This window comes from Varanus komodoensis, unplaced genomic scaffold (genome assembly GCF_004798865.1).
Source record: "Varanus komodoensis strain SLA01 unplaced genomic scaffold, ASM479886v1 scaffold53, whole genome shotgun sequence".
Lineage (NCBI taxonomy): Eukaryota > Metazoa > Chordata > Lepidosauria > Squamata > Varanidae > Varanus > Varanus komodoensis.
The window spans coordinates 3,176,353-3,195,170 of record NW_025336126.1 but is presented as its reverse complement, the minus strand read 5'-3'; the positions used below and the strand labels follow the sequence as shown (position 1 = coordinate 3,195,170).

Sequence of the window (18,818 nt, the reverse complement as noted above, 5' to 3'; positions counted from 1 at the left end):
TAGGGGCTTCTTGGTCTTGTGGACAAAGCTCGTCAATGCAGGACAACAACCCCAGCATTTCAGCTGTGCGAGGCTGCTTTCCAATGAGGTTTTTGTCATGCCTTTGCCCTGGAATTTGTGGGATGGTCCAGATTATGTGTTCTATTTGTACTCCTCCTGTTTTTTTTCCTGTCACTACTTCCATATTTTTCCTTATCAGAAAAAAAGTCTGTGAAGGAGATGGGATGGGAAAGTTGCACAATGTCTTTTGATTGGTAATAGTGCTAAGAGCTGTTCACCTGGAAGCAGCTGAAATGAGTTGCCCATATCACTTTATCTGCTTGTTTGCAATACTAACTGAGCTCCCTTCCCTACCAAAATTCTGGCATTCCCACTTTTGACTGTAGGGTCAGACTGGGTGCAATTGACAGTATAAAGCTTAGCTACAATGGGCGTGAGATATTAAGGGAACAAGAGCAGCTGATAGTAAGAAATGGTGAATAATCTAAGTTTGCCTAGAACCGCATTGAAGATCAGCATTTGATTTAGAGCAGGGTGGTGGAATTGCACGCATCTCGCAAGACAAAATCGCATTTTCGTAGAAGGTGGCCACAGATGGCAAGCAGAAGGGGTTGGAGAAGAAGGGAAAGCTGACAGCATTTGTGTCTTCTGTTTATGTTTCTGGTGTAACAGCCAACACTGAAACTTTGCTCATTTCCTCAGTAGCAAGATGTGTGCACTCCAGATGGAGGGGCAGCTCGTGTCTCTAAAGGGGGGGTGTTGCTCCCACTTCTCTCGCAGCGTCGCTGCAGATGTCTGAAACGTGGCTGTACTGTCTGTTCCCCACTCCACTTCTGTGTAATGTCTGGAGCTGCTCTAAATCACAGTCCCTAGAGGATGTCTGTCGCCAGTGGGATGGGACAGTCTGTTGTGGAACTCTGGATGGCCATTTACGGAATGTCGACTTCTGGGGTTGGGTGGGGAGGGAAGTATGAATGTGGAATTTCAGTGTGGAAATACGATTGCAGATGATCTGTGAAATGACCAGCTGCAGGGGGTTTTTTTTGCAGCAGATTGCGACCGCTGAATGTGATATATATCTTAAACCTCTGAAGCTGGAAATGTGTGCCTTATTAACAAGAGACACCTTATTTTACCATACTTACAGCACAGTCCTATATATTTACTCAGATGAAAGTAAATATACTCCCAAACAAGTGGTTATAGGAGTACAGCCTTAAGGGCATACTAAAAGATAAACCTTGTCTTTTTGCATTTCTTGCCTTTTGCTAGAGAGAAATGACCCCCGTCACCACAGGTGTGTTCTGTGCGTGCATGTGTCTTGCCTGTATGTTTCCGCTGAAATAATTCTGGTTTCCTTTTTTGCATCCTGCGTGTGTTTGCGTGAAAGTCTGCAATGCAAATTCAAGTGTCAGGATTCATAGAGATCGGAGTTTTACAACCCCACAGCTGAATGTTGAACTGATGGGAAGTTTTGACTTTAACGATGTTCTGCTTTGGTGCTTTGGGAGGGTGGTGATCATTCAGTTGGCAGAAGTACAGCTCACTGTAACATGCTGGGGGGGGGGGAATCAGAATTCTGACTTCTTTTGCTTCTTAAATGAAATTCCATTTTGGCTTGCACATGATTTATAGCCCCCAACTAGGAAGGATCCATCTTCCTTTCTCCAGTTCACATATTTGTGTGTGTGAACAAAAATGAACATATGCAGACCAAATGGCGATTTCCCGGGCTATATACCTAAGCCAGTTATCTTTTGTCCTTCTAAATGGAAGAGACTCGTAACACCCTGGGAGTAGGAAAATTCTCACCTCTTCTTGACGGACAATTGTGTGTGTGTGTGTGTGTGTGTGTGAGAGAGAGAGCGAGCGAGCGAGCGAGCAAGTAAGAAGCACCATCCTGTAGAGTTGTGTTTAGTATAAGTAACTGTGGTGATGGTGGGATCTCAGTGGCTCTGTATATATTTCCCTGTTGATACTTCCTAATTCTAATATTAATAAAGTTTAATATAAACCCATGCCTGTCTAGGAGTTCTTATTCTCTTATAACCAAGTGGCAGCCATCTCAGGATAGGTAGGTCAAGGCATGCAGTGGCAGAAGACAGGGTGGCCTGAGCGGAAAATGTATCACATGCTGCAAGAGTTTGGGGCTTTTTCACTTTCCACAGGTGCATGCTAGATTTAGTGCAGAGAAGAAAATAATTTAGCATATTCTCACTTAGGAAGCTGCCTCCTGCCAGGGCCATTTATTTGTCCACCCCAGGGTCTCCGGCAAGAAGGCCTTGCCTGTCCCCTCCACCTGATCCTTTCACCTGGATTTTAACAGGAACTGGCTCCTGAGCCTTCCTGCATGCGCTCTGCCACCCAGGTAGTGCCAGTCCTCGAACCCTGTGAGGCACAACGCAGGGGCTATGCAATTAAAAACGCTGCTCTGTATCGACTGCAGAAAAACGCCACAAGGGAGCTAGGACCACAACTCCCATAAACCCCAGCCACCATTGCCAATGCTCGAGGTGATGGGACCAGTAATCCAAACATCTAGAGGGCTCCAGGCTGGGGGAGGTTTGCACTGCAGCTTTAGCATGTGCTTAGAATGAGCGCGCACGGTTTTGCAATGGCCAGCTGCCACGACTTCTCTTGCTCTCCAGTCGTTCCCATCTGGACTCTGTACGAGGCACTTGGTCTTGGCTACAGGCCTGTCAGGAGCATGGGCAATGTGGCAGGACGCCACTATTTCCCTGCCTGTCTTAGCTGACCAGTTACAGGCACTCTCTGCAGTCTAGCTGGTCACAGACTAGCCTTCTGCTTGTCTACTCTGGGATGTATTTGCAAAGATATTGCTCAAACTGTGAGCGGTGGAGGACAAGCTGCACTTCCCTGACACAGCCGTGGCTTCCTGCTTTATCGTTATCCTGCCACTAAACGGTGTACATTTGATTCCAGTTTCTGCTTGCCTGTCTGAAAGAATTTGGCCCATTCTTGAACTTGGTTTGCCTCTGGATGGCCTCGCCCAACCACCAGCCTCCAGAGTGACACTGGAGGAATTCCCATTTATCAGCTCTGCACGTCTAAAAAAATGAGGCCTTTTCCTATTTCCTTGTGTCCCCATGTTGCTAATTCCTTCACCATCCTCGCTGCCCACCCACCTGCCCATCTATCTTTCACACAGAACCTTCTCTTAGCGTTTTCCACCCTAATGGTGCTCCCCACCTGTATCCACCAATAGTTTTCCGTTCTTCACCCAAGTGAGTCTGCAAATCTGGAGTGATGCATTGTCCTGTATGCGTTCGCCTTGCCTCATTCCTGGAATTTTATGAGGACAGGAAAGCAAAACGCCATTGTCCGACTGTAAGCCTATGCTGCTTTCCTGCTACATTTCCACCTTCTTTTCCTTTCTACAGAAAAATTGTTGTGGAGGAAAAGATGCAATGACCGCGTAATGTCATTTGATTAGCCGTGTCAGGAGCTACCTGTGTGGAAGCACCCCAGCTGTCTAGAAGAGCATCTTGGTGGCAAGTGAAGGATCTGTGTCTTTATTTTCAGAGAACATGCATCGCCGATCTCTCAGATTCACAAGATCAGCTTTAAAACAGGGAAGCCTGTAGGCCTAATTTGCTCGGGGATTCCTCCAAGAGGCAGGGCTCCAAATCCCACTGCCTGGAGGATCTCCACTCTTTTGATCTGAAATTGTACATAACAGCAGAGATGCTCTTCCAAGCTGTTCTCCCGAGGAGGAGAAGCGCACGAGGGAATCTCCATTACTCTCAGATTGGCTTGACCTGGAACTCAGCCAGCAGTTGGTGCCGGCGGTTTCGCTTCATGCTGAGACGCTGAGCGCAGTGCAAAGCCAGGAACTCAGCCAGTGCTGGGAAGCTCCGCCACTGTTCCTAGCGCTGCCCAATCCACAGGCGGCGGCAGGAAGACCAGCCAGATCCTCCAGCACAGCCAAGCAGGCCTGGCCCCTTCTGGCACAAGGGCAGGCTAAAAAGGGCCCAGGGGGGACATCCTCCGGCCTGCGGAGGCCCTCTCACACTCTTGCTGAGCTGCACCCCTGGTTTAAAATGTTAAGCTCGAGAGGGCCTCACTTAGCGACTGCAGGAGCGGCAAAACTGGGTGGCACACTTTATACAGGCCCCTTATGTTTTCTGCACAGCCTAGAGACCCAGTGCCCCGCGTTGCTTCTGCTCTTCCCTCCTGCCAAGCCACTTCCCTCTTCTGCACCCTCATCCTTTTCTTCCCTTCCACTCCCATTTCTGGAGCAAACCACAGCTGCTCTAGTGGCGAGTTAGGCAAATTAATTCAACATATGCAAATATGCACAATTTATTATCATTGCAGAATTCGGAGATTTTTAAAGTTCTGATACTTAAATACTCTCCCCACCCCTACATACTCCCTCCCATAACCCTTCCATTAATGTATCATCAGCCCTACATCCAGCCTGCAGCAACATCTCTGGCCATCCACACACACAAGACACCTCGACCCATCTGCCCCGACACATCTTTCCCCAGCTTATGAGAGCATTCACATTCCACTCCCTTTCACCCACCCCACATTTACTTTCAACCCATGGAATCGTCCCCAGAGAAGAGAATGGATGTGCATTTTTGCATTTGCTTTGATTCACCCCTCCCCTGTGTGTGTGTGTGTGTGTGTGTGTGTGTGTGTGTGTGTGTGTGTGTAACACAGCTATATAAGATTGGCAACGGATAACTTCCCTTTCTTCCTGTGCATCTATGCTGCCCAGTCCAGAGGGGGCAGGGAAGTGTTCATGTGGCAGGCTTTGCTTCCCTCAGAATTTACAGTGAGGGAATCTGAAACCAAACGTGGGTCCGTCACTCCACCAAGTCCTGGCAGGTGGGAGACATCTAGGTAACCTGACATGCCTGGCAGTACTGGGCAAATCGGGGAAGCCTGACGCCATCGTCGAATGAATACGTTGTGGTGGGGTGCTGAGGGGGCGTGACACGTGAAGGGGAGCCCTGGCCAGCCCTGCGCAGACCCGGCCTCTCCACATGCCCTGGCTGCACCCCGGGATGCCACACGTGGAACAGCTCCCCCTGCTGGGCAGGATTTTGCGCAAACGAAAGCAGCTTCCCTTCATATGTTGACATATGAAGGCTGGGTGTGCAAAGCCAGCATGCATGGGGATATTAAGGGAGAGAGTCCTGTGCATTCCTTGCACACTCTTCTACTCTTTACGCCCATGGACGGTCTTTGGACACCCACAGAGAATGTGCCGTTCCACCCGGGAAGCCTGACAGTGGCCTTCGGGAAGGCAGGAGCCTCAAGGAGGGGTCGCGCCCCTTCAGTCGTGGGTTCTCACAGTGGACAGCAGGTCTCCTGAGGGAGGCACAAGCAGCTGATACACAAAGTCTGGAGGGGGAGGCGGGACCAACACAGATCAGACTCTGCCTTTTGCCCAGGAGCCAGCAAAAGCCTCTCGCATCACCAGTTGGGGCTCACACACCGGGGTGGCTCCTTCCAGTACGCCAGCACATCGCTTCTCTGCAGAACACGTGCCAAGCAATCAGTTGGGTGCCACAGGAGGATGGGGAGCACAGCAAGCCTTAAGGGGTGCAGGGAAGGCTTTGACGGCTAAGACAGCAGGAGACTTGAGGTGGGGACTCTGGTGCCCAGCACGAAGGGCCGCCACTTCCTCCTCCTCCTCCTCCTCCTCGTCACCATGACAATTTGCCCAAAGCATCAGCTGCTAGCCTGGTTTCTGGTGCACTTAGCCAATGCAACCCTAAAATTTCAGGTGACCCTGGGCAGGTAATGGGATCCCACCGGACTCTGCACACCAAGTGACAGCTACTTTGCAGTGATCGCTTTCCCCACCTTTCAGCTTTTGTTCCCACTCCCAAAAAGAACCACTCCCCTGCTAATTTGCCAGCTTGCCCGTCTTATCAAGTGCATCTGTTTCCTTTGCCACAACTTCCCTCCAGACTATCAGGCCTGAATCTGCGAAAACATAGTTTTGTCTAGGACTACCAGCTCTGAAATCCCAATATGCTACCTCTTCCTTTCAAACATGCACTCTCTCTCTCTCTCTCAGAGGAGCTATCAGTTGAAGTGTCTGCTTTCATTTTTGTATGAGTTAGACACAAATCCTTTCCTTGGGATGGCTAGGAGGAAAAAACGGTGTGCACCCTAAAACCCACCCCTTGCCCTAGAAGGTGGAAGGGCCTGGGATTGAATCCTTCAACTCAAGGGCTCCGTAATGACATCATTTACAGTCCAATGAATATTTTCCACTGCAATAACGCCAGGGGAATGCAGGTGATCTTTCATTCCAATCCCAGATCATTCTGCTGCTGGGAGGGCCCCTGCAGATTCATGCGTGTACCTGTCACATTCCCAAGTTAAGCCCGCCTAATCTTGCTACATGCACGCTCCTGCTTTCTAAATCTGGTCCAAAGGTACAGCAAGACTGAGCAAGTTCCATCACTTCAAGACCCCCACAAAGCAGATGATGCCAAACCATTCCCTGCACCTCTGAGCTCCCCATTCCTTCCCCAACAACACCTGCCTGCCTTGGTCCCGTGTGTTTGGCACAACTGATCAGTGGCTAGTCCAGTCCTTGGAAATCCTTGTCATTTCACTTGTACCCAGTAGGACCCAGTCACCTTTATTGAACTCCCATGCGGGTGCTGAGAAGACGTCTCCATCAATGCTAAGTATGAACCATGAATGATTTTCCATGTGTAGCCAGCCAGGGAGACACGAAGGGCACTCCTGTTATTAGCCAACTGCTGTCTGTTCTGTGGCCACTACGCATTGGCGGTTCGACAGATTCAGCATCCTCCGATATCACTTCACAATGGATAAGCAACCAAAGGATGCTGAATGATGCTCATCCCTTCTGAAAAATGATACCTGTCGTTCACTCCTTTGGGGTCATTAAAAGGGTCCCTACATCCAACCAAATCTCACCAGCTCTCTTCATGAGTATAATCATCCCTTCATCATTCCAAGGTAATGGGCAGATGGGATTGTTCCATCTCGCTGATGAAGTTTTCTGTCCAAGGTCTTTTCTTCTTTTTGTAATGCTGGTTAAAAAGGGAGAGGCACCAGCTCCATTTGGCACAAAGGGGGTTTAAACTGGCAGCCGTTGGCCATATTCTGCGATTGTAGCCAATGAGATTCAGGGAGACACGGAGGGCTCATGAGCAGCCAGAGGCAACTTCCAGGAGGCTCAGTTCCCCACCCCACCCCACCCCACCCCACCCTCTCAATTTGGCACAGAGGGTCCTTACGAGGGACACACCGGAGAGCAGAAGGAAGGCTGGGCAGGGACGGGGGTTATACATTCAAAAGCCAGTGCTGGGCAGGGCCCCTAAAATGGAGGAGATGCCGCCCTCGTCCCTTGAGGGCCTGTGATTGTTCATACAAAAAATTCCACAGTCCTCCAGCCCCCACCTCTTCTCCAAGTGGGGGCACGTCGGAGGGCAGGAGAGAGCGGGGCTGAGTCCGCAGATTTCCGGCTCCAGTTAGCAACAACGGCCCCATCCCCTGCACGCAAATGCACGCACAAATAAACGCGTTGGTCCGTCCGTCCGCCCGCCCGCCCGCCCGCCCACCCGCCGGCCACAGAACCGGCGGGTGATCTCTTGGCCTTGGCAAGTCAGCTGGGTGACTGGGCAAGGTCCCCAGACATCGAGGCAAGGTGACAGGCTTGTTTAGTGGTTACTTCATCTCTCAGTTCTCAATCCGGCCTGGAGAAGGGGAGGGGGGGAGGAGGAGGAGGAGGAGAAGGAGAAGGAGAAGCTCACTCTGTTTCTGGATGGCTTATTCTCTGCTTGAAAGCCCTTTGAGAGAAGAACCTGAAATGTGCCTTTGCATTTAATTTACAGGCATTAAAAATACAAAGGACATCCACAAGGGAAGGTGATTTAATGCTCTCCTCCCCTTCTGCTGACCTGAGGAAAAAAATCTCTGAACCTGCTGCTTGCCTTTGATGTGGGGGAAGGGGGAAATTCCTTCTTTGATGCTGTGAGAAGGATCTCTATCCAGTGCAAAGGGCAGCTTCTGAAGAGGGATTTTCCTGAAGCCAGGGAGGGAAAGGTCCAATTCATGCGCCCTACGCACTTGCTGGGGTCATTCATCTCACTCAGGTCATGCTTTTTTTAAAAACCCAGAGCATCCCGTGCGACCTCCATTCAACACGCCTTTCCCTCCATCATGAATGGTCTGCAGTAGCAGTGCAAAAGATGGTTGCCAACGGGCGCCAACCATGGGGATGCTCCGGACAAAAAGTCCTATTAAGGGATGCTTGCAAGATGTCAGAGGTTTCATTCCAGTCTTGCCTGGCCTCTAGGGGACTCTAACTCCCACAATTCCAGTGGGCCATGCTGGCTGAGGGTGATGGGAATTGGAGTTAAAAACACCAGATTTTTTTTTGGGGGGGGGGGGGCTTTATTCTGATAAGCCAGAAAGAAACAGCTGGAGGTTTTTGCCATGAAGTTGTGCCATGGAAGCGAAACAGCCCCAGCTGCTTCTCCAAAGCACCACACAGAATTAGCCTACTTTGGTTATCTAGCCATCTCCAACTTTGGTTTCTCCCATTGTATTGGACTACAACTCCCATGCTAGCTAGGGAGTATGGAAGCATCATATTTGGAAGGCCCACTGTGGCAGCCCCACTCCATGGATAATGATTACACCGGCTGGGGATAATCCAGCACTTCCGTGGGGACCCAGGTTGGGGGAGGATGTGGTGGCCGCATTCCCCAAACAAGACGCATCCACACAGAGGCTGCTCACCAGCTGTGGGTCCCAGTTCAGTGTCGCAGGACGGAGAAAGGTGTGGTTCGAGGGCGGGAGAGACGGTGAAGCGGGAGAATCGCAGGGTGTCCACCAGGTCAGCCTCGGCCTTCTTGGCTGCCGACAGCAAGGGAGGGGCCACAGGCACGGGCGAAGGGATGGCGAGGTGGGGCTTGGCTGCGTCGGGGTCGGACACCATGGAGACATAGGACGGATTCTGGGCCATCAGGGGGAAGTCATCGTCCCACTCAAAACTGCCACCTGGTCGGAGAAGGAAGAACCGGGGAGACCGGAAGAAGAGCTAGACTGAGAGCCGGAGCAGCGTGGACGACGGTCGAAGCAACATTCTCCAGCCCAGTTCAGGCCATACTTTCAGGACCACAAGTTCCATTGGCCATGCTGGCTGGGGCTGATGGGGCTTGGTGGCCAACACATCTGGAGAATGCTGCGTAGGGGAAAGCTGGGTTAACCTATCAGTCTGGGGACAGGAAAATCTGTCTCCTGCCTCCACACACAGACTCTTTTAAGGATGCTGACATACATACTTATAAAAACCTACAATATAATAGAAAAGTTACTCCGGATGCAATGGTGCACATAGTTGTGCCAAAATTCTTTTTGCGCTGGCTTTCCTGAGGCACCCACAAGCACATTTGCACAGTTAAAACTCCACAAAAAGAATCTCCACGCAGTCTCCTGGTTCTCCTTCATTCCCTCCACCCCCACATCCCAATGCACCTGCAGCGGGAAGAGATCTTAGGGCTTAAGAGGGAAAATCCCTTCTTCCCACAGTAGCACAATCCGCGGGAAGGGCTTCTCATGGAAACCTGTCTGAAATGAACAAGGAGGAGGCCAACACATGAAATTGGACAGGATGCTTCTAAGCATGTGCAAAATGCTCAGAAACTGGTCTTGTAGACCTGAGGAGGTAGACTCAGGGTCAGCTGGGCTTCCTAGACTCCCTCTTAAATTAGGCAAGCTTAACAGCCAATCCTAATGAGAATCCGCTAATTAATTATGGGCAGGCCCGCAGCTTAGGGACAGAGAACACTCAGAAGGTGCCTGGCCTCTCTGGCCACTAAAGGGTTAGGGATATCCAGAGACCTTGTAGTTGGGCAGGGCTGCCATCCAGATTTCTTGGCCTGCAACTCCCATCATCCCCAGTGAGCACTGGTCACAATGGCAGCTGCAATCCAGCATGAGGCAGCTTCAAGTTAGCACCCCTTCTTTTTCGGTGTAAGCTCGTGATGCTGACCATGCTGCATGTGGCTTTAAAAGGAAATGAGGCAGGTCTGCGGAGGATCGCCTCTGCCAGTGGGTGGCTGCCATGCTTTATCCGCTTCAGCTGATCTGTCTCCTGCAGCCCCATCTGGAGCAAGGAGATCTCGCCTCAGGCTCCGCCGCTGTTTATATCCAGGCCAGGTCACCGTAACGCGCTCTGCACCTTTCAGAAATACCCTCCAACGGGTCAGAAGGTGGCCACGGGGATGCTGGTCAGAGGCAAGCATGCCATACAAATTCTCTAGGAGTTCTAGTAGCTGCCGGCGTCTTTCCAGGCTCAAGGTAATCTGCGAGTCTTACCCTCAAATCCCTGAATGGTTCGAGTACTGATGATCGGACAAACCACCCACATCTGTACAAGTCCTGCTGATGCTTTGAGCTCCATGCTGGAAGCCCTGCTCCCTGGCTCTTCATTAAAATGGGTCAGACAGACAGGTACCAAGAACAGGGCTTTCTGGGCAGTAATCCTAAATCGATGGAATTGACTCCTGCTAGATGGCTGGATGACTCTATCATTACTAAACATATTTTTAAAATTTCAATGTCTGTTTTATTCACTGATGTCCTTAGGCTTGATTTGCAGAGCTTATTTTAACAGATGCATGCATTTTTAATGGTTGAAAAATACATGGTGTGGCCGGGGAGATACAAGAGTTCAAAATGTGCCTGCATGTACTGTTCCCGCTGAAGGAGAGATACACAAATCCCTCCTTTGCACATGGCTCTGGTAGCTCGGAGTATCTAGGCCAGTGATGGAGAACCTGTTAGAAACTGAGTGCACAAACTGCAACCCAAACCCCACTTATTTACCACAAAGATTCAACACTACAATAAAACCTGAAAACTGTGGTTTTAGTTTAGAAAAAACACCTCACAGCCAGTCCAAACACACACACACACACACACACACACACACACACACACACACACATATATATATATATATATATATATATATATATATATATATATATATATAGGCCAGAGGACTGCCCGTACATGCGAAAGCTTGGACAAGTTGCTATTAATGAGTCAGCGGTCGTGAGGTCATCACCTGGTGCCGCTACTCCATTACGAGCAAGCGCGTGGCCCCTGTGTGCACTGTTACCCAATGCTTGGCTGCTGGGGCGATGCTGGGGCGACACGGCTCGCGTGCCACCTGAAGGGATGATTTTGCAAACGCCATCTTGAGTGGCTTTTTCTGCACTGCTCATCCTTTCTTCCCATTCTAAACACATTCCAACCATCAACACCATGCCAATACACCTCGTTTTTCCAACCCAAACCCTGCCTTGGTGCACACCCCTAACCGGAATATAGGGTGAAATTTCTATTGAAAAGAGGACTATGAGGAAAAGGCATTAGCTGAGTAGCTTTTTCTGCACAGCTCAACATTTCTCCCCATTCTAAACACATTCCAACCATCAACCATATCAGCGGACCTCATTTTTCCAACCCTAACCTTACCCTGGTGCACACCCATAACCTTATTTAAATAAAAAATTACAACCTAAAAAATTTCAACCTAATATAGGGCTAACATACCCTTCAAAAGAGGACAATTTTGAAAAGGCCTTCCTTGAGTGGCTTTTTCTGCACAGCTCAAAATTTCTCCCCAATCTAAACACATTCCAACCATCAAAATCATGCCAGGACCCCTCGTTCCTCTAACCCTAACCCTACCCTGGTGCATACCCCTAACCCTAATATAGGGCTAAAGTACCCTTCAAAAGAGGGCGAGTTTGAAAAGGCCTTCCTTGAGTGGCTTTTTCTGCACAGCCCATCCTTTCTTCCCATTCTAAACACATTCCAACCAACAACCATATCAGGGGATCTCGTTTTCCCAACCCTAACCTTACCCTGGTGCACACCCATAACCCTAATATAGGGCTAAAGTTCCATTGAAAAGAGGACAATTTTGAAAAGGCCTTCCTTGAGTAGCTTTTTCTGCACAGCTCAACATTTCTCCTCATTCGAAACACATTCCAGCCATCAACACCATGCCAGGACCCCTCGTTCCTCTAACCCTAACCCTACCCTGGTGCACACCCCTAACCCTACTATAGGGCTAAAGTTCCATTGAAAAGAGGGCGATTTTGAAAAGACCTTCCTTTTGTAGCTTTTTCTGCACAGCTCATCCTTTCTTCCCATTCGAAACTCATTCTAACCATCAAAACCATGCCAGGACACCTCGTTCCTCTAACTCTAACCCTACCCTGGTGCATACCCCTAACCCTAATATAGGGCTAAAATACCCTTCAAAAGAGGGCGATTTTGAAAAGGCCTTCCTTGAGTAGCTTTTTCTGCACAGCTCAAAATTTCTCCCCAATCTAAACTCATTCCAACCATCAAAACCATGCCAGGACCCCTCGTTCCTCTAACCCTAACCCTACGCTGGTGCGCTTTCCTAATTCTAATACAGGGCTGAAATTCCAATAAAAGTGGGCGATTTTGAAAAGGCCTTCCTTGAGTAGCTTTTTCTGCACAGCTCATCCTTACTTCCCATTCTAAACACAATAAAACCTGAAAACTGAGGTTTTAGTTAAGAAAAAAGCACTTCACAGCCAGTCCAAGCAAGTATATATAGCTATAAAACCTTGGCAGCACACTGACCAGCAATGCGAAAGCGCAGACAAGTCGTGTCTAATGAGAGCAACTCTTGCTGTCATCGTCTGGCTCCACTGCTGCTTTTCGAGCCTGTGCATTGCCATTATGTGCCCTATGATCCTATGCTCAGCTGCGGGGGCGATGCTGAGGCGACTAGGTTCGCATGCTGACAGAGAGGGCTCTGTGTGCCCGCTGTGGCACGTGTGCCAGAGGTTCCCCACGTAGACATAATGATGGATGGGGTCTAATAAACTGTAGCTTTATCCAGCTTTATCCAGTTTATGACCACTGTGTGGTCATGCTGAGATTGGACTCCTGCTTAGGTCTTCCCTTGAAGAACAGTTGGGAGCCCCCGCTTGCGTACTAGGCCGCAACTGGAGTGGCTTCTGGTACTTGCTTCTCAGACACATGAGGAGAAACCAGTGCTTCCTTGTTCGCACTGCGTTCGCAGGCACAATTCAAGCCCTGCCCTGGGTTTTTTGAAGGACTGCTTTCCCCCAACTGGACTCTCATAATAGCTACGCCTGTGGAATTCCCTCCCAGAAGACAGCCAGTTGGTGCCCCCTTTCTTAGGAAGGCAGATGGCAAGGACTTGTTGATTCTCTTCTGTTTTTACCTTCAGTGTGGCCCTAAATTTCTAAACTCACCCAAATGTTTTATGCCTCTCAGATATTGCTGTTTAATTATTCAATTCAATCTCCTCCAACCTGGTGCCCTCCAGTTGTATTAGAACTATGTCTCCCATCATTCCTAACAATGGCCATGTTGGCTGGGGCTGATGGGAGTTGAAGTCCACCTTGTGCGGGGGTCGGAATTAAATGTTGCGTTGTACTAGTTTTCCTATCAGAATCTATACTGGGATTTTTAGTTTATTGTATTCTGTGCTCCAAAGGTGCAGTAAGACATGTCCTAAAGTAGAAGGATATAAAAACCCGTTGGGCTTCCCTGCCACTTCACTGCTGAAGCACGAAGCTGCCCTGGATCCATTTTTAATAGTAAGGGAGGATCTGTTCCACCATCTGCCTCTTTGAGGCAGACAACAGAAGTGACAATTTTAGACTCGGAGCTTTCAAGCAGGAATTTTTTAAAAAGAGTTTATATCCTAAAAATAAACTGTTTAGGGATTGTTAAAATATGTACAATCACCTCTTCCTGGCACAACACTTATTCGGTATTTTACAAATTATGATAGCTGAACTGTAATTTTGTTCTGAATTAAATCCAAAATACATATTTAGTCATTCTCTTCATGAGTTGATGTTTAAGAATTTGAAAGAGTCAGAATCACCGGCTTCTGCATGAGTGACTGCACTGGACGGACTTCCTAACGAGGAGGACGCAGGCCTCACTGCCGTCACTCATGCAGAGATGCAAAATGGCGCTTCACAGAAGGGTTGCATCAAAACAGGAAAATCTGAGCTCAGCAGATGTCCCTCCTGCTTCTGATTGGATGACTCAATTTAGCCAAGTTGTAATTCGCACAAGTCACACTAGAACATGCATGGGCTGCTTCTGTGCAAATTTAATAAGCAGGTAAATGCACAAATCGTTGTCTGTCTTAAAGAAGGAGGCCTACAAGCTGGCTCAACTTATACGACACCGAGTCGGCCCCAGCGCGGGGCTACCCAACCAGAATCCAGGAGGCCAGACTATAAAATCCATTCAATTTTCACCCTCATGTCCATATACCCTCACACATCAGGCAGCTAGTTATTCTGTTTCCCTTCATCAGAGAGGGCTTCAGGATCCCCTCACACCTGAGGAAGACTTTAAAAATTAGGGTGGAAATTAAAACATCCCCCAGGAAAGAATGCTTGAAAGGAGGTGAGATCTCTGGCCCCTCCATGCCCTGCTCACAATTCCCACCAAGTTGTGATTATCTCGTGTTGTGAGCTGCCCAGAGGTGGCATACAAATGTTTTAAAGATAGGGCCCACTGCAAGCTTAATGACACATCTTGTTTGGCCCTTCGTCTGTTGCAGCAAAAACAGGGGCACTTTAGAGCACATTCACAGTGAACAAATATATTATGGCATAAAAGATTTGACATAGCAGGCTCTGGCTTACAGAACTAATGTTGTTATCCCTCTCTCTTTTGTCAATCTTTTAGATGGCACAGACTCTACTGTTGTTTAACTGCTCAGTGTATGTGTTCTGGATTCACAAGACCCTGTAGATATTTGATGAGTTGATTGGTCCATCAGAACAGCCTCACAGGGATCTGCATGGGATCCATGGGATCCCTCCTCACGAGTCTGCATGGGAAGCCGCATGGACTGAGGGCACCAGTTCACTGTGCCACCGGGGCTGCTGGGCAGAGGAGGGACCTTCAGGCTATCCCAGCCCTGTGGTTGGAACACCAACCCGCAGTCCTCCTGGTTGGCTGGAGAGGGTCAAATGATGTGGAGGGGCCAATTAGATGCTACGGAGGGGCATGAAGACATGCAAACCTGTGGCCTTCACTCTGTCATTGGAGGAGGCAGCCTGCCGAGAGCCCATGTAGAGTAGCAGTTAAGAACGTGTGACTGAGACGCTGGGTTCTAGTCCCCACTCAGCCATGGAGCCAAATGGGTGACTTTGGTCCAGTCTTGGCCTTTCAGCCCAACTGACCTTATAGGGTTGTTGTGAGGGGTAAGATTAAGAGCAGGACGAGGAGAATTATATTAGCTGCTTTGAGTTCTTTTTTCAAAAAGGTGGGATATAAATCAAATAAATCAATGAATGAATAAACCCCTGGCTTCCAGCTGCCATTTGAGTAGCTCTCTGGCATCCCTTGACTTCCCAGGCCAGGAGGGTTGTGGGCTACAATGGAAGACTCCCCAGAACAGCCTGTTCCTTCCTGATAGCACAAGAACCTAATGCAAGATCTGCACAAGAACCTAATGCAAGATCTGTCGGCTCCAAGTTCAGACATGAAGTGCCTGACACCCATGTCGTAACAATCCACATTACTGAGTTAGAACTCGCTGAAACCAAATACCAGATTTTTAAAATATAATTTCACAGAGATTTGGTTTTCAAAACCCTTTATGGGCCGTTTCATTCTAACCCTTCTCTCTCATTTCCATTATTCACCATAATCTTAGTAAAAAAATAAAACGGCTAAAAGCCACAAAAGCCCTAAAAAAATTAATGTCAGGACCCCAGGCTGCCTTCAGCCAATCCATCTCCAAGGCAGTTCCTTGGTCTTAACAACAACAACAAGACAATAAGATAGCCAGAATAATAATTTGTGACTTTCTAACAATACCTAATCTGGTCACTCACAGATGGAGCTGCAGGATGAAGCGGTAGATAAATTCACTCTAATCCTTGGCCTCAAGGCTCAGAGGCACCCCAGCCTCACATACCCCCAGTGACAGGCAACCCCTGCAGCCCCTCCCAAATGCCAGGATAAGCAAAGATGGCGTGGCTGAAGTGAGCCAGGGCCAGACTAGGCCGGGGCAAGTACCTGCCACTAGGAGTGGGAGGGAGCAGAACGCCTGGCCGGCAGCATCAAGCTCAGGAGCCATTTGGGTGCTGCCTGAGAACCTTGCTCTGCATGTGTGTGTGTGAGCCCCTTTCTTCCAGAACAAAGCTGCCATCAAAGCTGGTTTGTTATTGGTCAGGCACCCCAGGTAAACTCACTGCCATGTGAGGCTTCCCAGGTTTGGGCAATGGGGGGTACACCATTATGAGCCCTGTGGCCCCAGATCCAGACCTTCGCAGTCCTGGGCTCTGCTCAGCATGTGTGCGGTGCTGGGGGAAAGCATCCTGCACTGGGGTCCTCAGGAGCTGGCCTCCAGCACACCTCCCCTTCTCTTGTGTGCCCTGAGCGCAGCGCCCCCAGGAGGACTATCCCAGCTGTGGCACCCACTTGCCGAGGCAGCCATCATCTGATCTCCAAGGGCCAACCCCTGCAAGGCCCTGGCCTAAGCAAGCAGCCACTCCTCAGTCCAAACTGGCGTCACTGGCATGAGAGCTCAGGTAAACGCCTCACACCCTGCTCTCAACCGCTGCCCGGGACTGTGAACCCTGCCCGGCTTTGACCTCACGCCTGCTTCCAGCCTCTCAAGTCCCTCCCAATTCTGCCCTGTCCCCCTTGCCCACCCACCACCTCCATCTCAGTCCTTGACCCCTGCTGGGGCCTGACACTTTGCCTAAGCCAATTAACATGTTTACCATGCAAACTCAGGGCAGGGGCAGGTTGCTTCCTCTCTGTTCCCGCGTTGGCATTCCCAGGCTGGCTGTGATAAGGAATGTTTCTCGTGCCCTCCCTTCTTTTTGCCCCAGTACTCACTGAAGCCATCAGCTGGTGGGAAGGCGTCCAGACCCGGTTCTGCCATTGAGCCTGGAGAGGGGGCATCACCGTCAGGGGCTCCCTGCGAACTCAGCTCATTGGTTGGCGTCTCCTATATACGGCAGAAGACAAGGATGGTGTCGCACCCAGATCTTCCCTTCTGGCTCCTCCCCTTTTGATCTGACCCTGATGTCCTTACTGGCTTGTGCATGTATGGTTAAAATCTGGCTGATGCCTTCCAGGGAGTGAGGCCTGAATCTATTCTTTCCACTGTCTCTTGCTATCACAGAGTATTCACGAATGCCAAATGATCAGCAGGGAAACAGCTACCCATAGAATGTCAGCAAACAGTTTCCGTGAGGGGAAGTGAGAGGGCAGGACGGGTGTGATTCAACCAGGCACAGGAGGCAGCGCGTGGCAGGCAAGGACGTGGGCGCGTAGAATGGGAAAACAGACCGTAAGATACGAGAGAAAGAGAAACCGGAGCCAGGATGGCTGACAGGTAGGGGGCAGAGGCAGCTGGGATGCAAGGACCTGATCCCACAGCAGCCCCATGCACAAAACCTCAGCTCTGGTCCTGCTCGCAGCTCACCTGATCAAAGAGGTAGACGGTGACATCATCAAAGAAGGAGACCATCTTTCGCTTCCGGTCGAGCTCAGCAGCTGCCTCCTCCGCCGAGCGCGGCGACTTGAGGAGACCACGCAAGTTGCGGGCATCATCGCTTTCGCTCACCACAATGGGGACGCCCCTCCCGCCACCTCCAGCCAAGCCTCCATCCTCTTCCTCTTCGGCATCATCTTCATCCTCATCCTCTGCCGCCATAGCAGCCTCTCTCCCTCCCAGCACTGGCCCCTCCCCCAGTGCCGCTCCTTCCCAAAATGGCCCTTTCCTTCCCCCGCCAAGTGGGGGGAACGTCTGCAAGGCCAGAGGCGGCAGTGACAGAGACAGGCGCGACAGCTTGGCTGGAGGTGAGGACCGGGGTCGAAGGCGCAGGTGTGAGCCAAGGGTCGGAGGTCACGGAAGACAGGTGATGGGGAGGTGTGGAGGCAAGGCAGGAGGGGTGGGATGGGGGAGACAGGAAGAGAGTTATTCCAATGAGAGCATCTCCCAGCTCCTGCCCAAGCAGAGCCCTGCACCTTTCCTCTGCAAATACCACTGGGGGAGGCTGGGGGAGAGCGACGGCATGCGCTCCCCAGTCACGCCAGTCCTTCAGGAGACAGTCCTATCCATAGACAGAGAACGACCAACACCTCCCATCATGCCTCAGCCAGCCATGTTGGCAGGGGGAGGCTGGGCGTGCTCCCTTTCCCTCCTGTCTAAACTTGCACCCTCAGGCATCCCCTCCCTCCGAACTCCACAGAGCGAATGCGCACGGCTTCTTTCACAGAAGACATTCTCCAACCCTTCCTTCATTTTGTTGGTCCTCCCCCACAGCTTCTCCGGCTCTCGGTTTTGGTCGCAGGGCAGCCAGAAGTGTAGGCAGCGCTCCACACCATGTGGCGGCCCCTGGGATACCAGCTGGTGTGCCCTGGAAGGAGCCCTGCCATGTGCATCTCCCATCTGGACCAGGGCTCTTTTGATGGCGTGTGCACACAGAGCGAGTGGTTGCAGGCAGGGGACCAGTTCCTCGTCTGCGGCGTGTTGTTCCCCTTTCCCAGAGTGCACTGGGGCTGACCACCTGTCTTCCCCCACTGCTGCCTGAAGTGAAAGACAAGATGGTGGCCCCACTCCACGTGCTGCTGGACTGCCCTTATTTCAATAGTGATGGCGGGAGGGCATCCTCCACTCCACCAGAGGGCAGCAGAGTAGCTTGGCGGGCACTGGGCAGGCTCGAGCTTCCAGCACCTCGCTCCGCCTTGGCCCCTGAGTCGAGTCCCCCACC

The 18,818-nt window shown here is 50.5% G+C and overlaps 1 protein-coding gene across 1 annotated transcript in view; it reads right to left on the bottom strand.

Annotated features, from left to right (window-relative positions):
• Nucleotides 1-5,311: 5,311 nt before the first annotated feature.
• The window catches only part of LMTK3 (lemur tyrosine kinase 3), a 33,892-nt gene continuing 20,385 nt past the window's right edge, over nucleotides 5,312-18,818 (bottom strand). The window contains exons 12-15 of the mRNA XM_044447704.1: nucleotides 17,528-17,898; nucleotides 16,936-17,047; nucleotides 8,770-9,030; nucleotides 5,312-5,379 (exon numbers count right to left, since the gene is read on the bottom strand). Coding sequence (XP_044303639.1) covers nucleotides 5,312-5,379; nucleotides 8,770-9,030; nucleotides 16,936-17,047; nucleotides 17,528-17,898 — 812 coding nt within the window. The remainder of the gene's footprint in view (nucleotides 5,380-8,769; nucleotides 9,031-16,935; nucleotides 17,048-17,527; nucleotides 17,899-18,818) is intronic.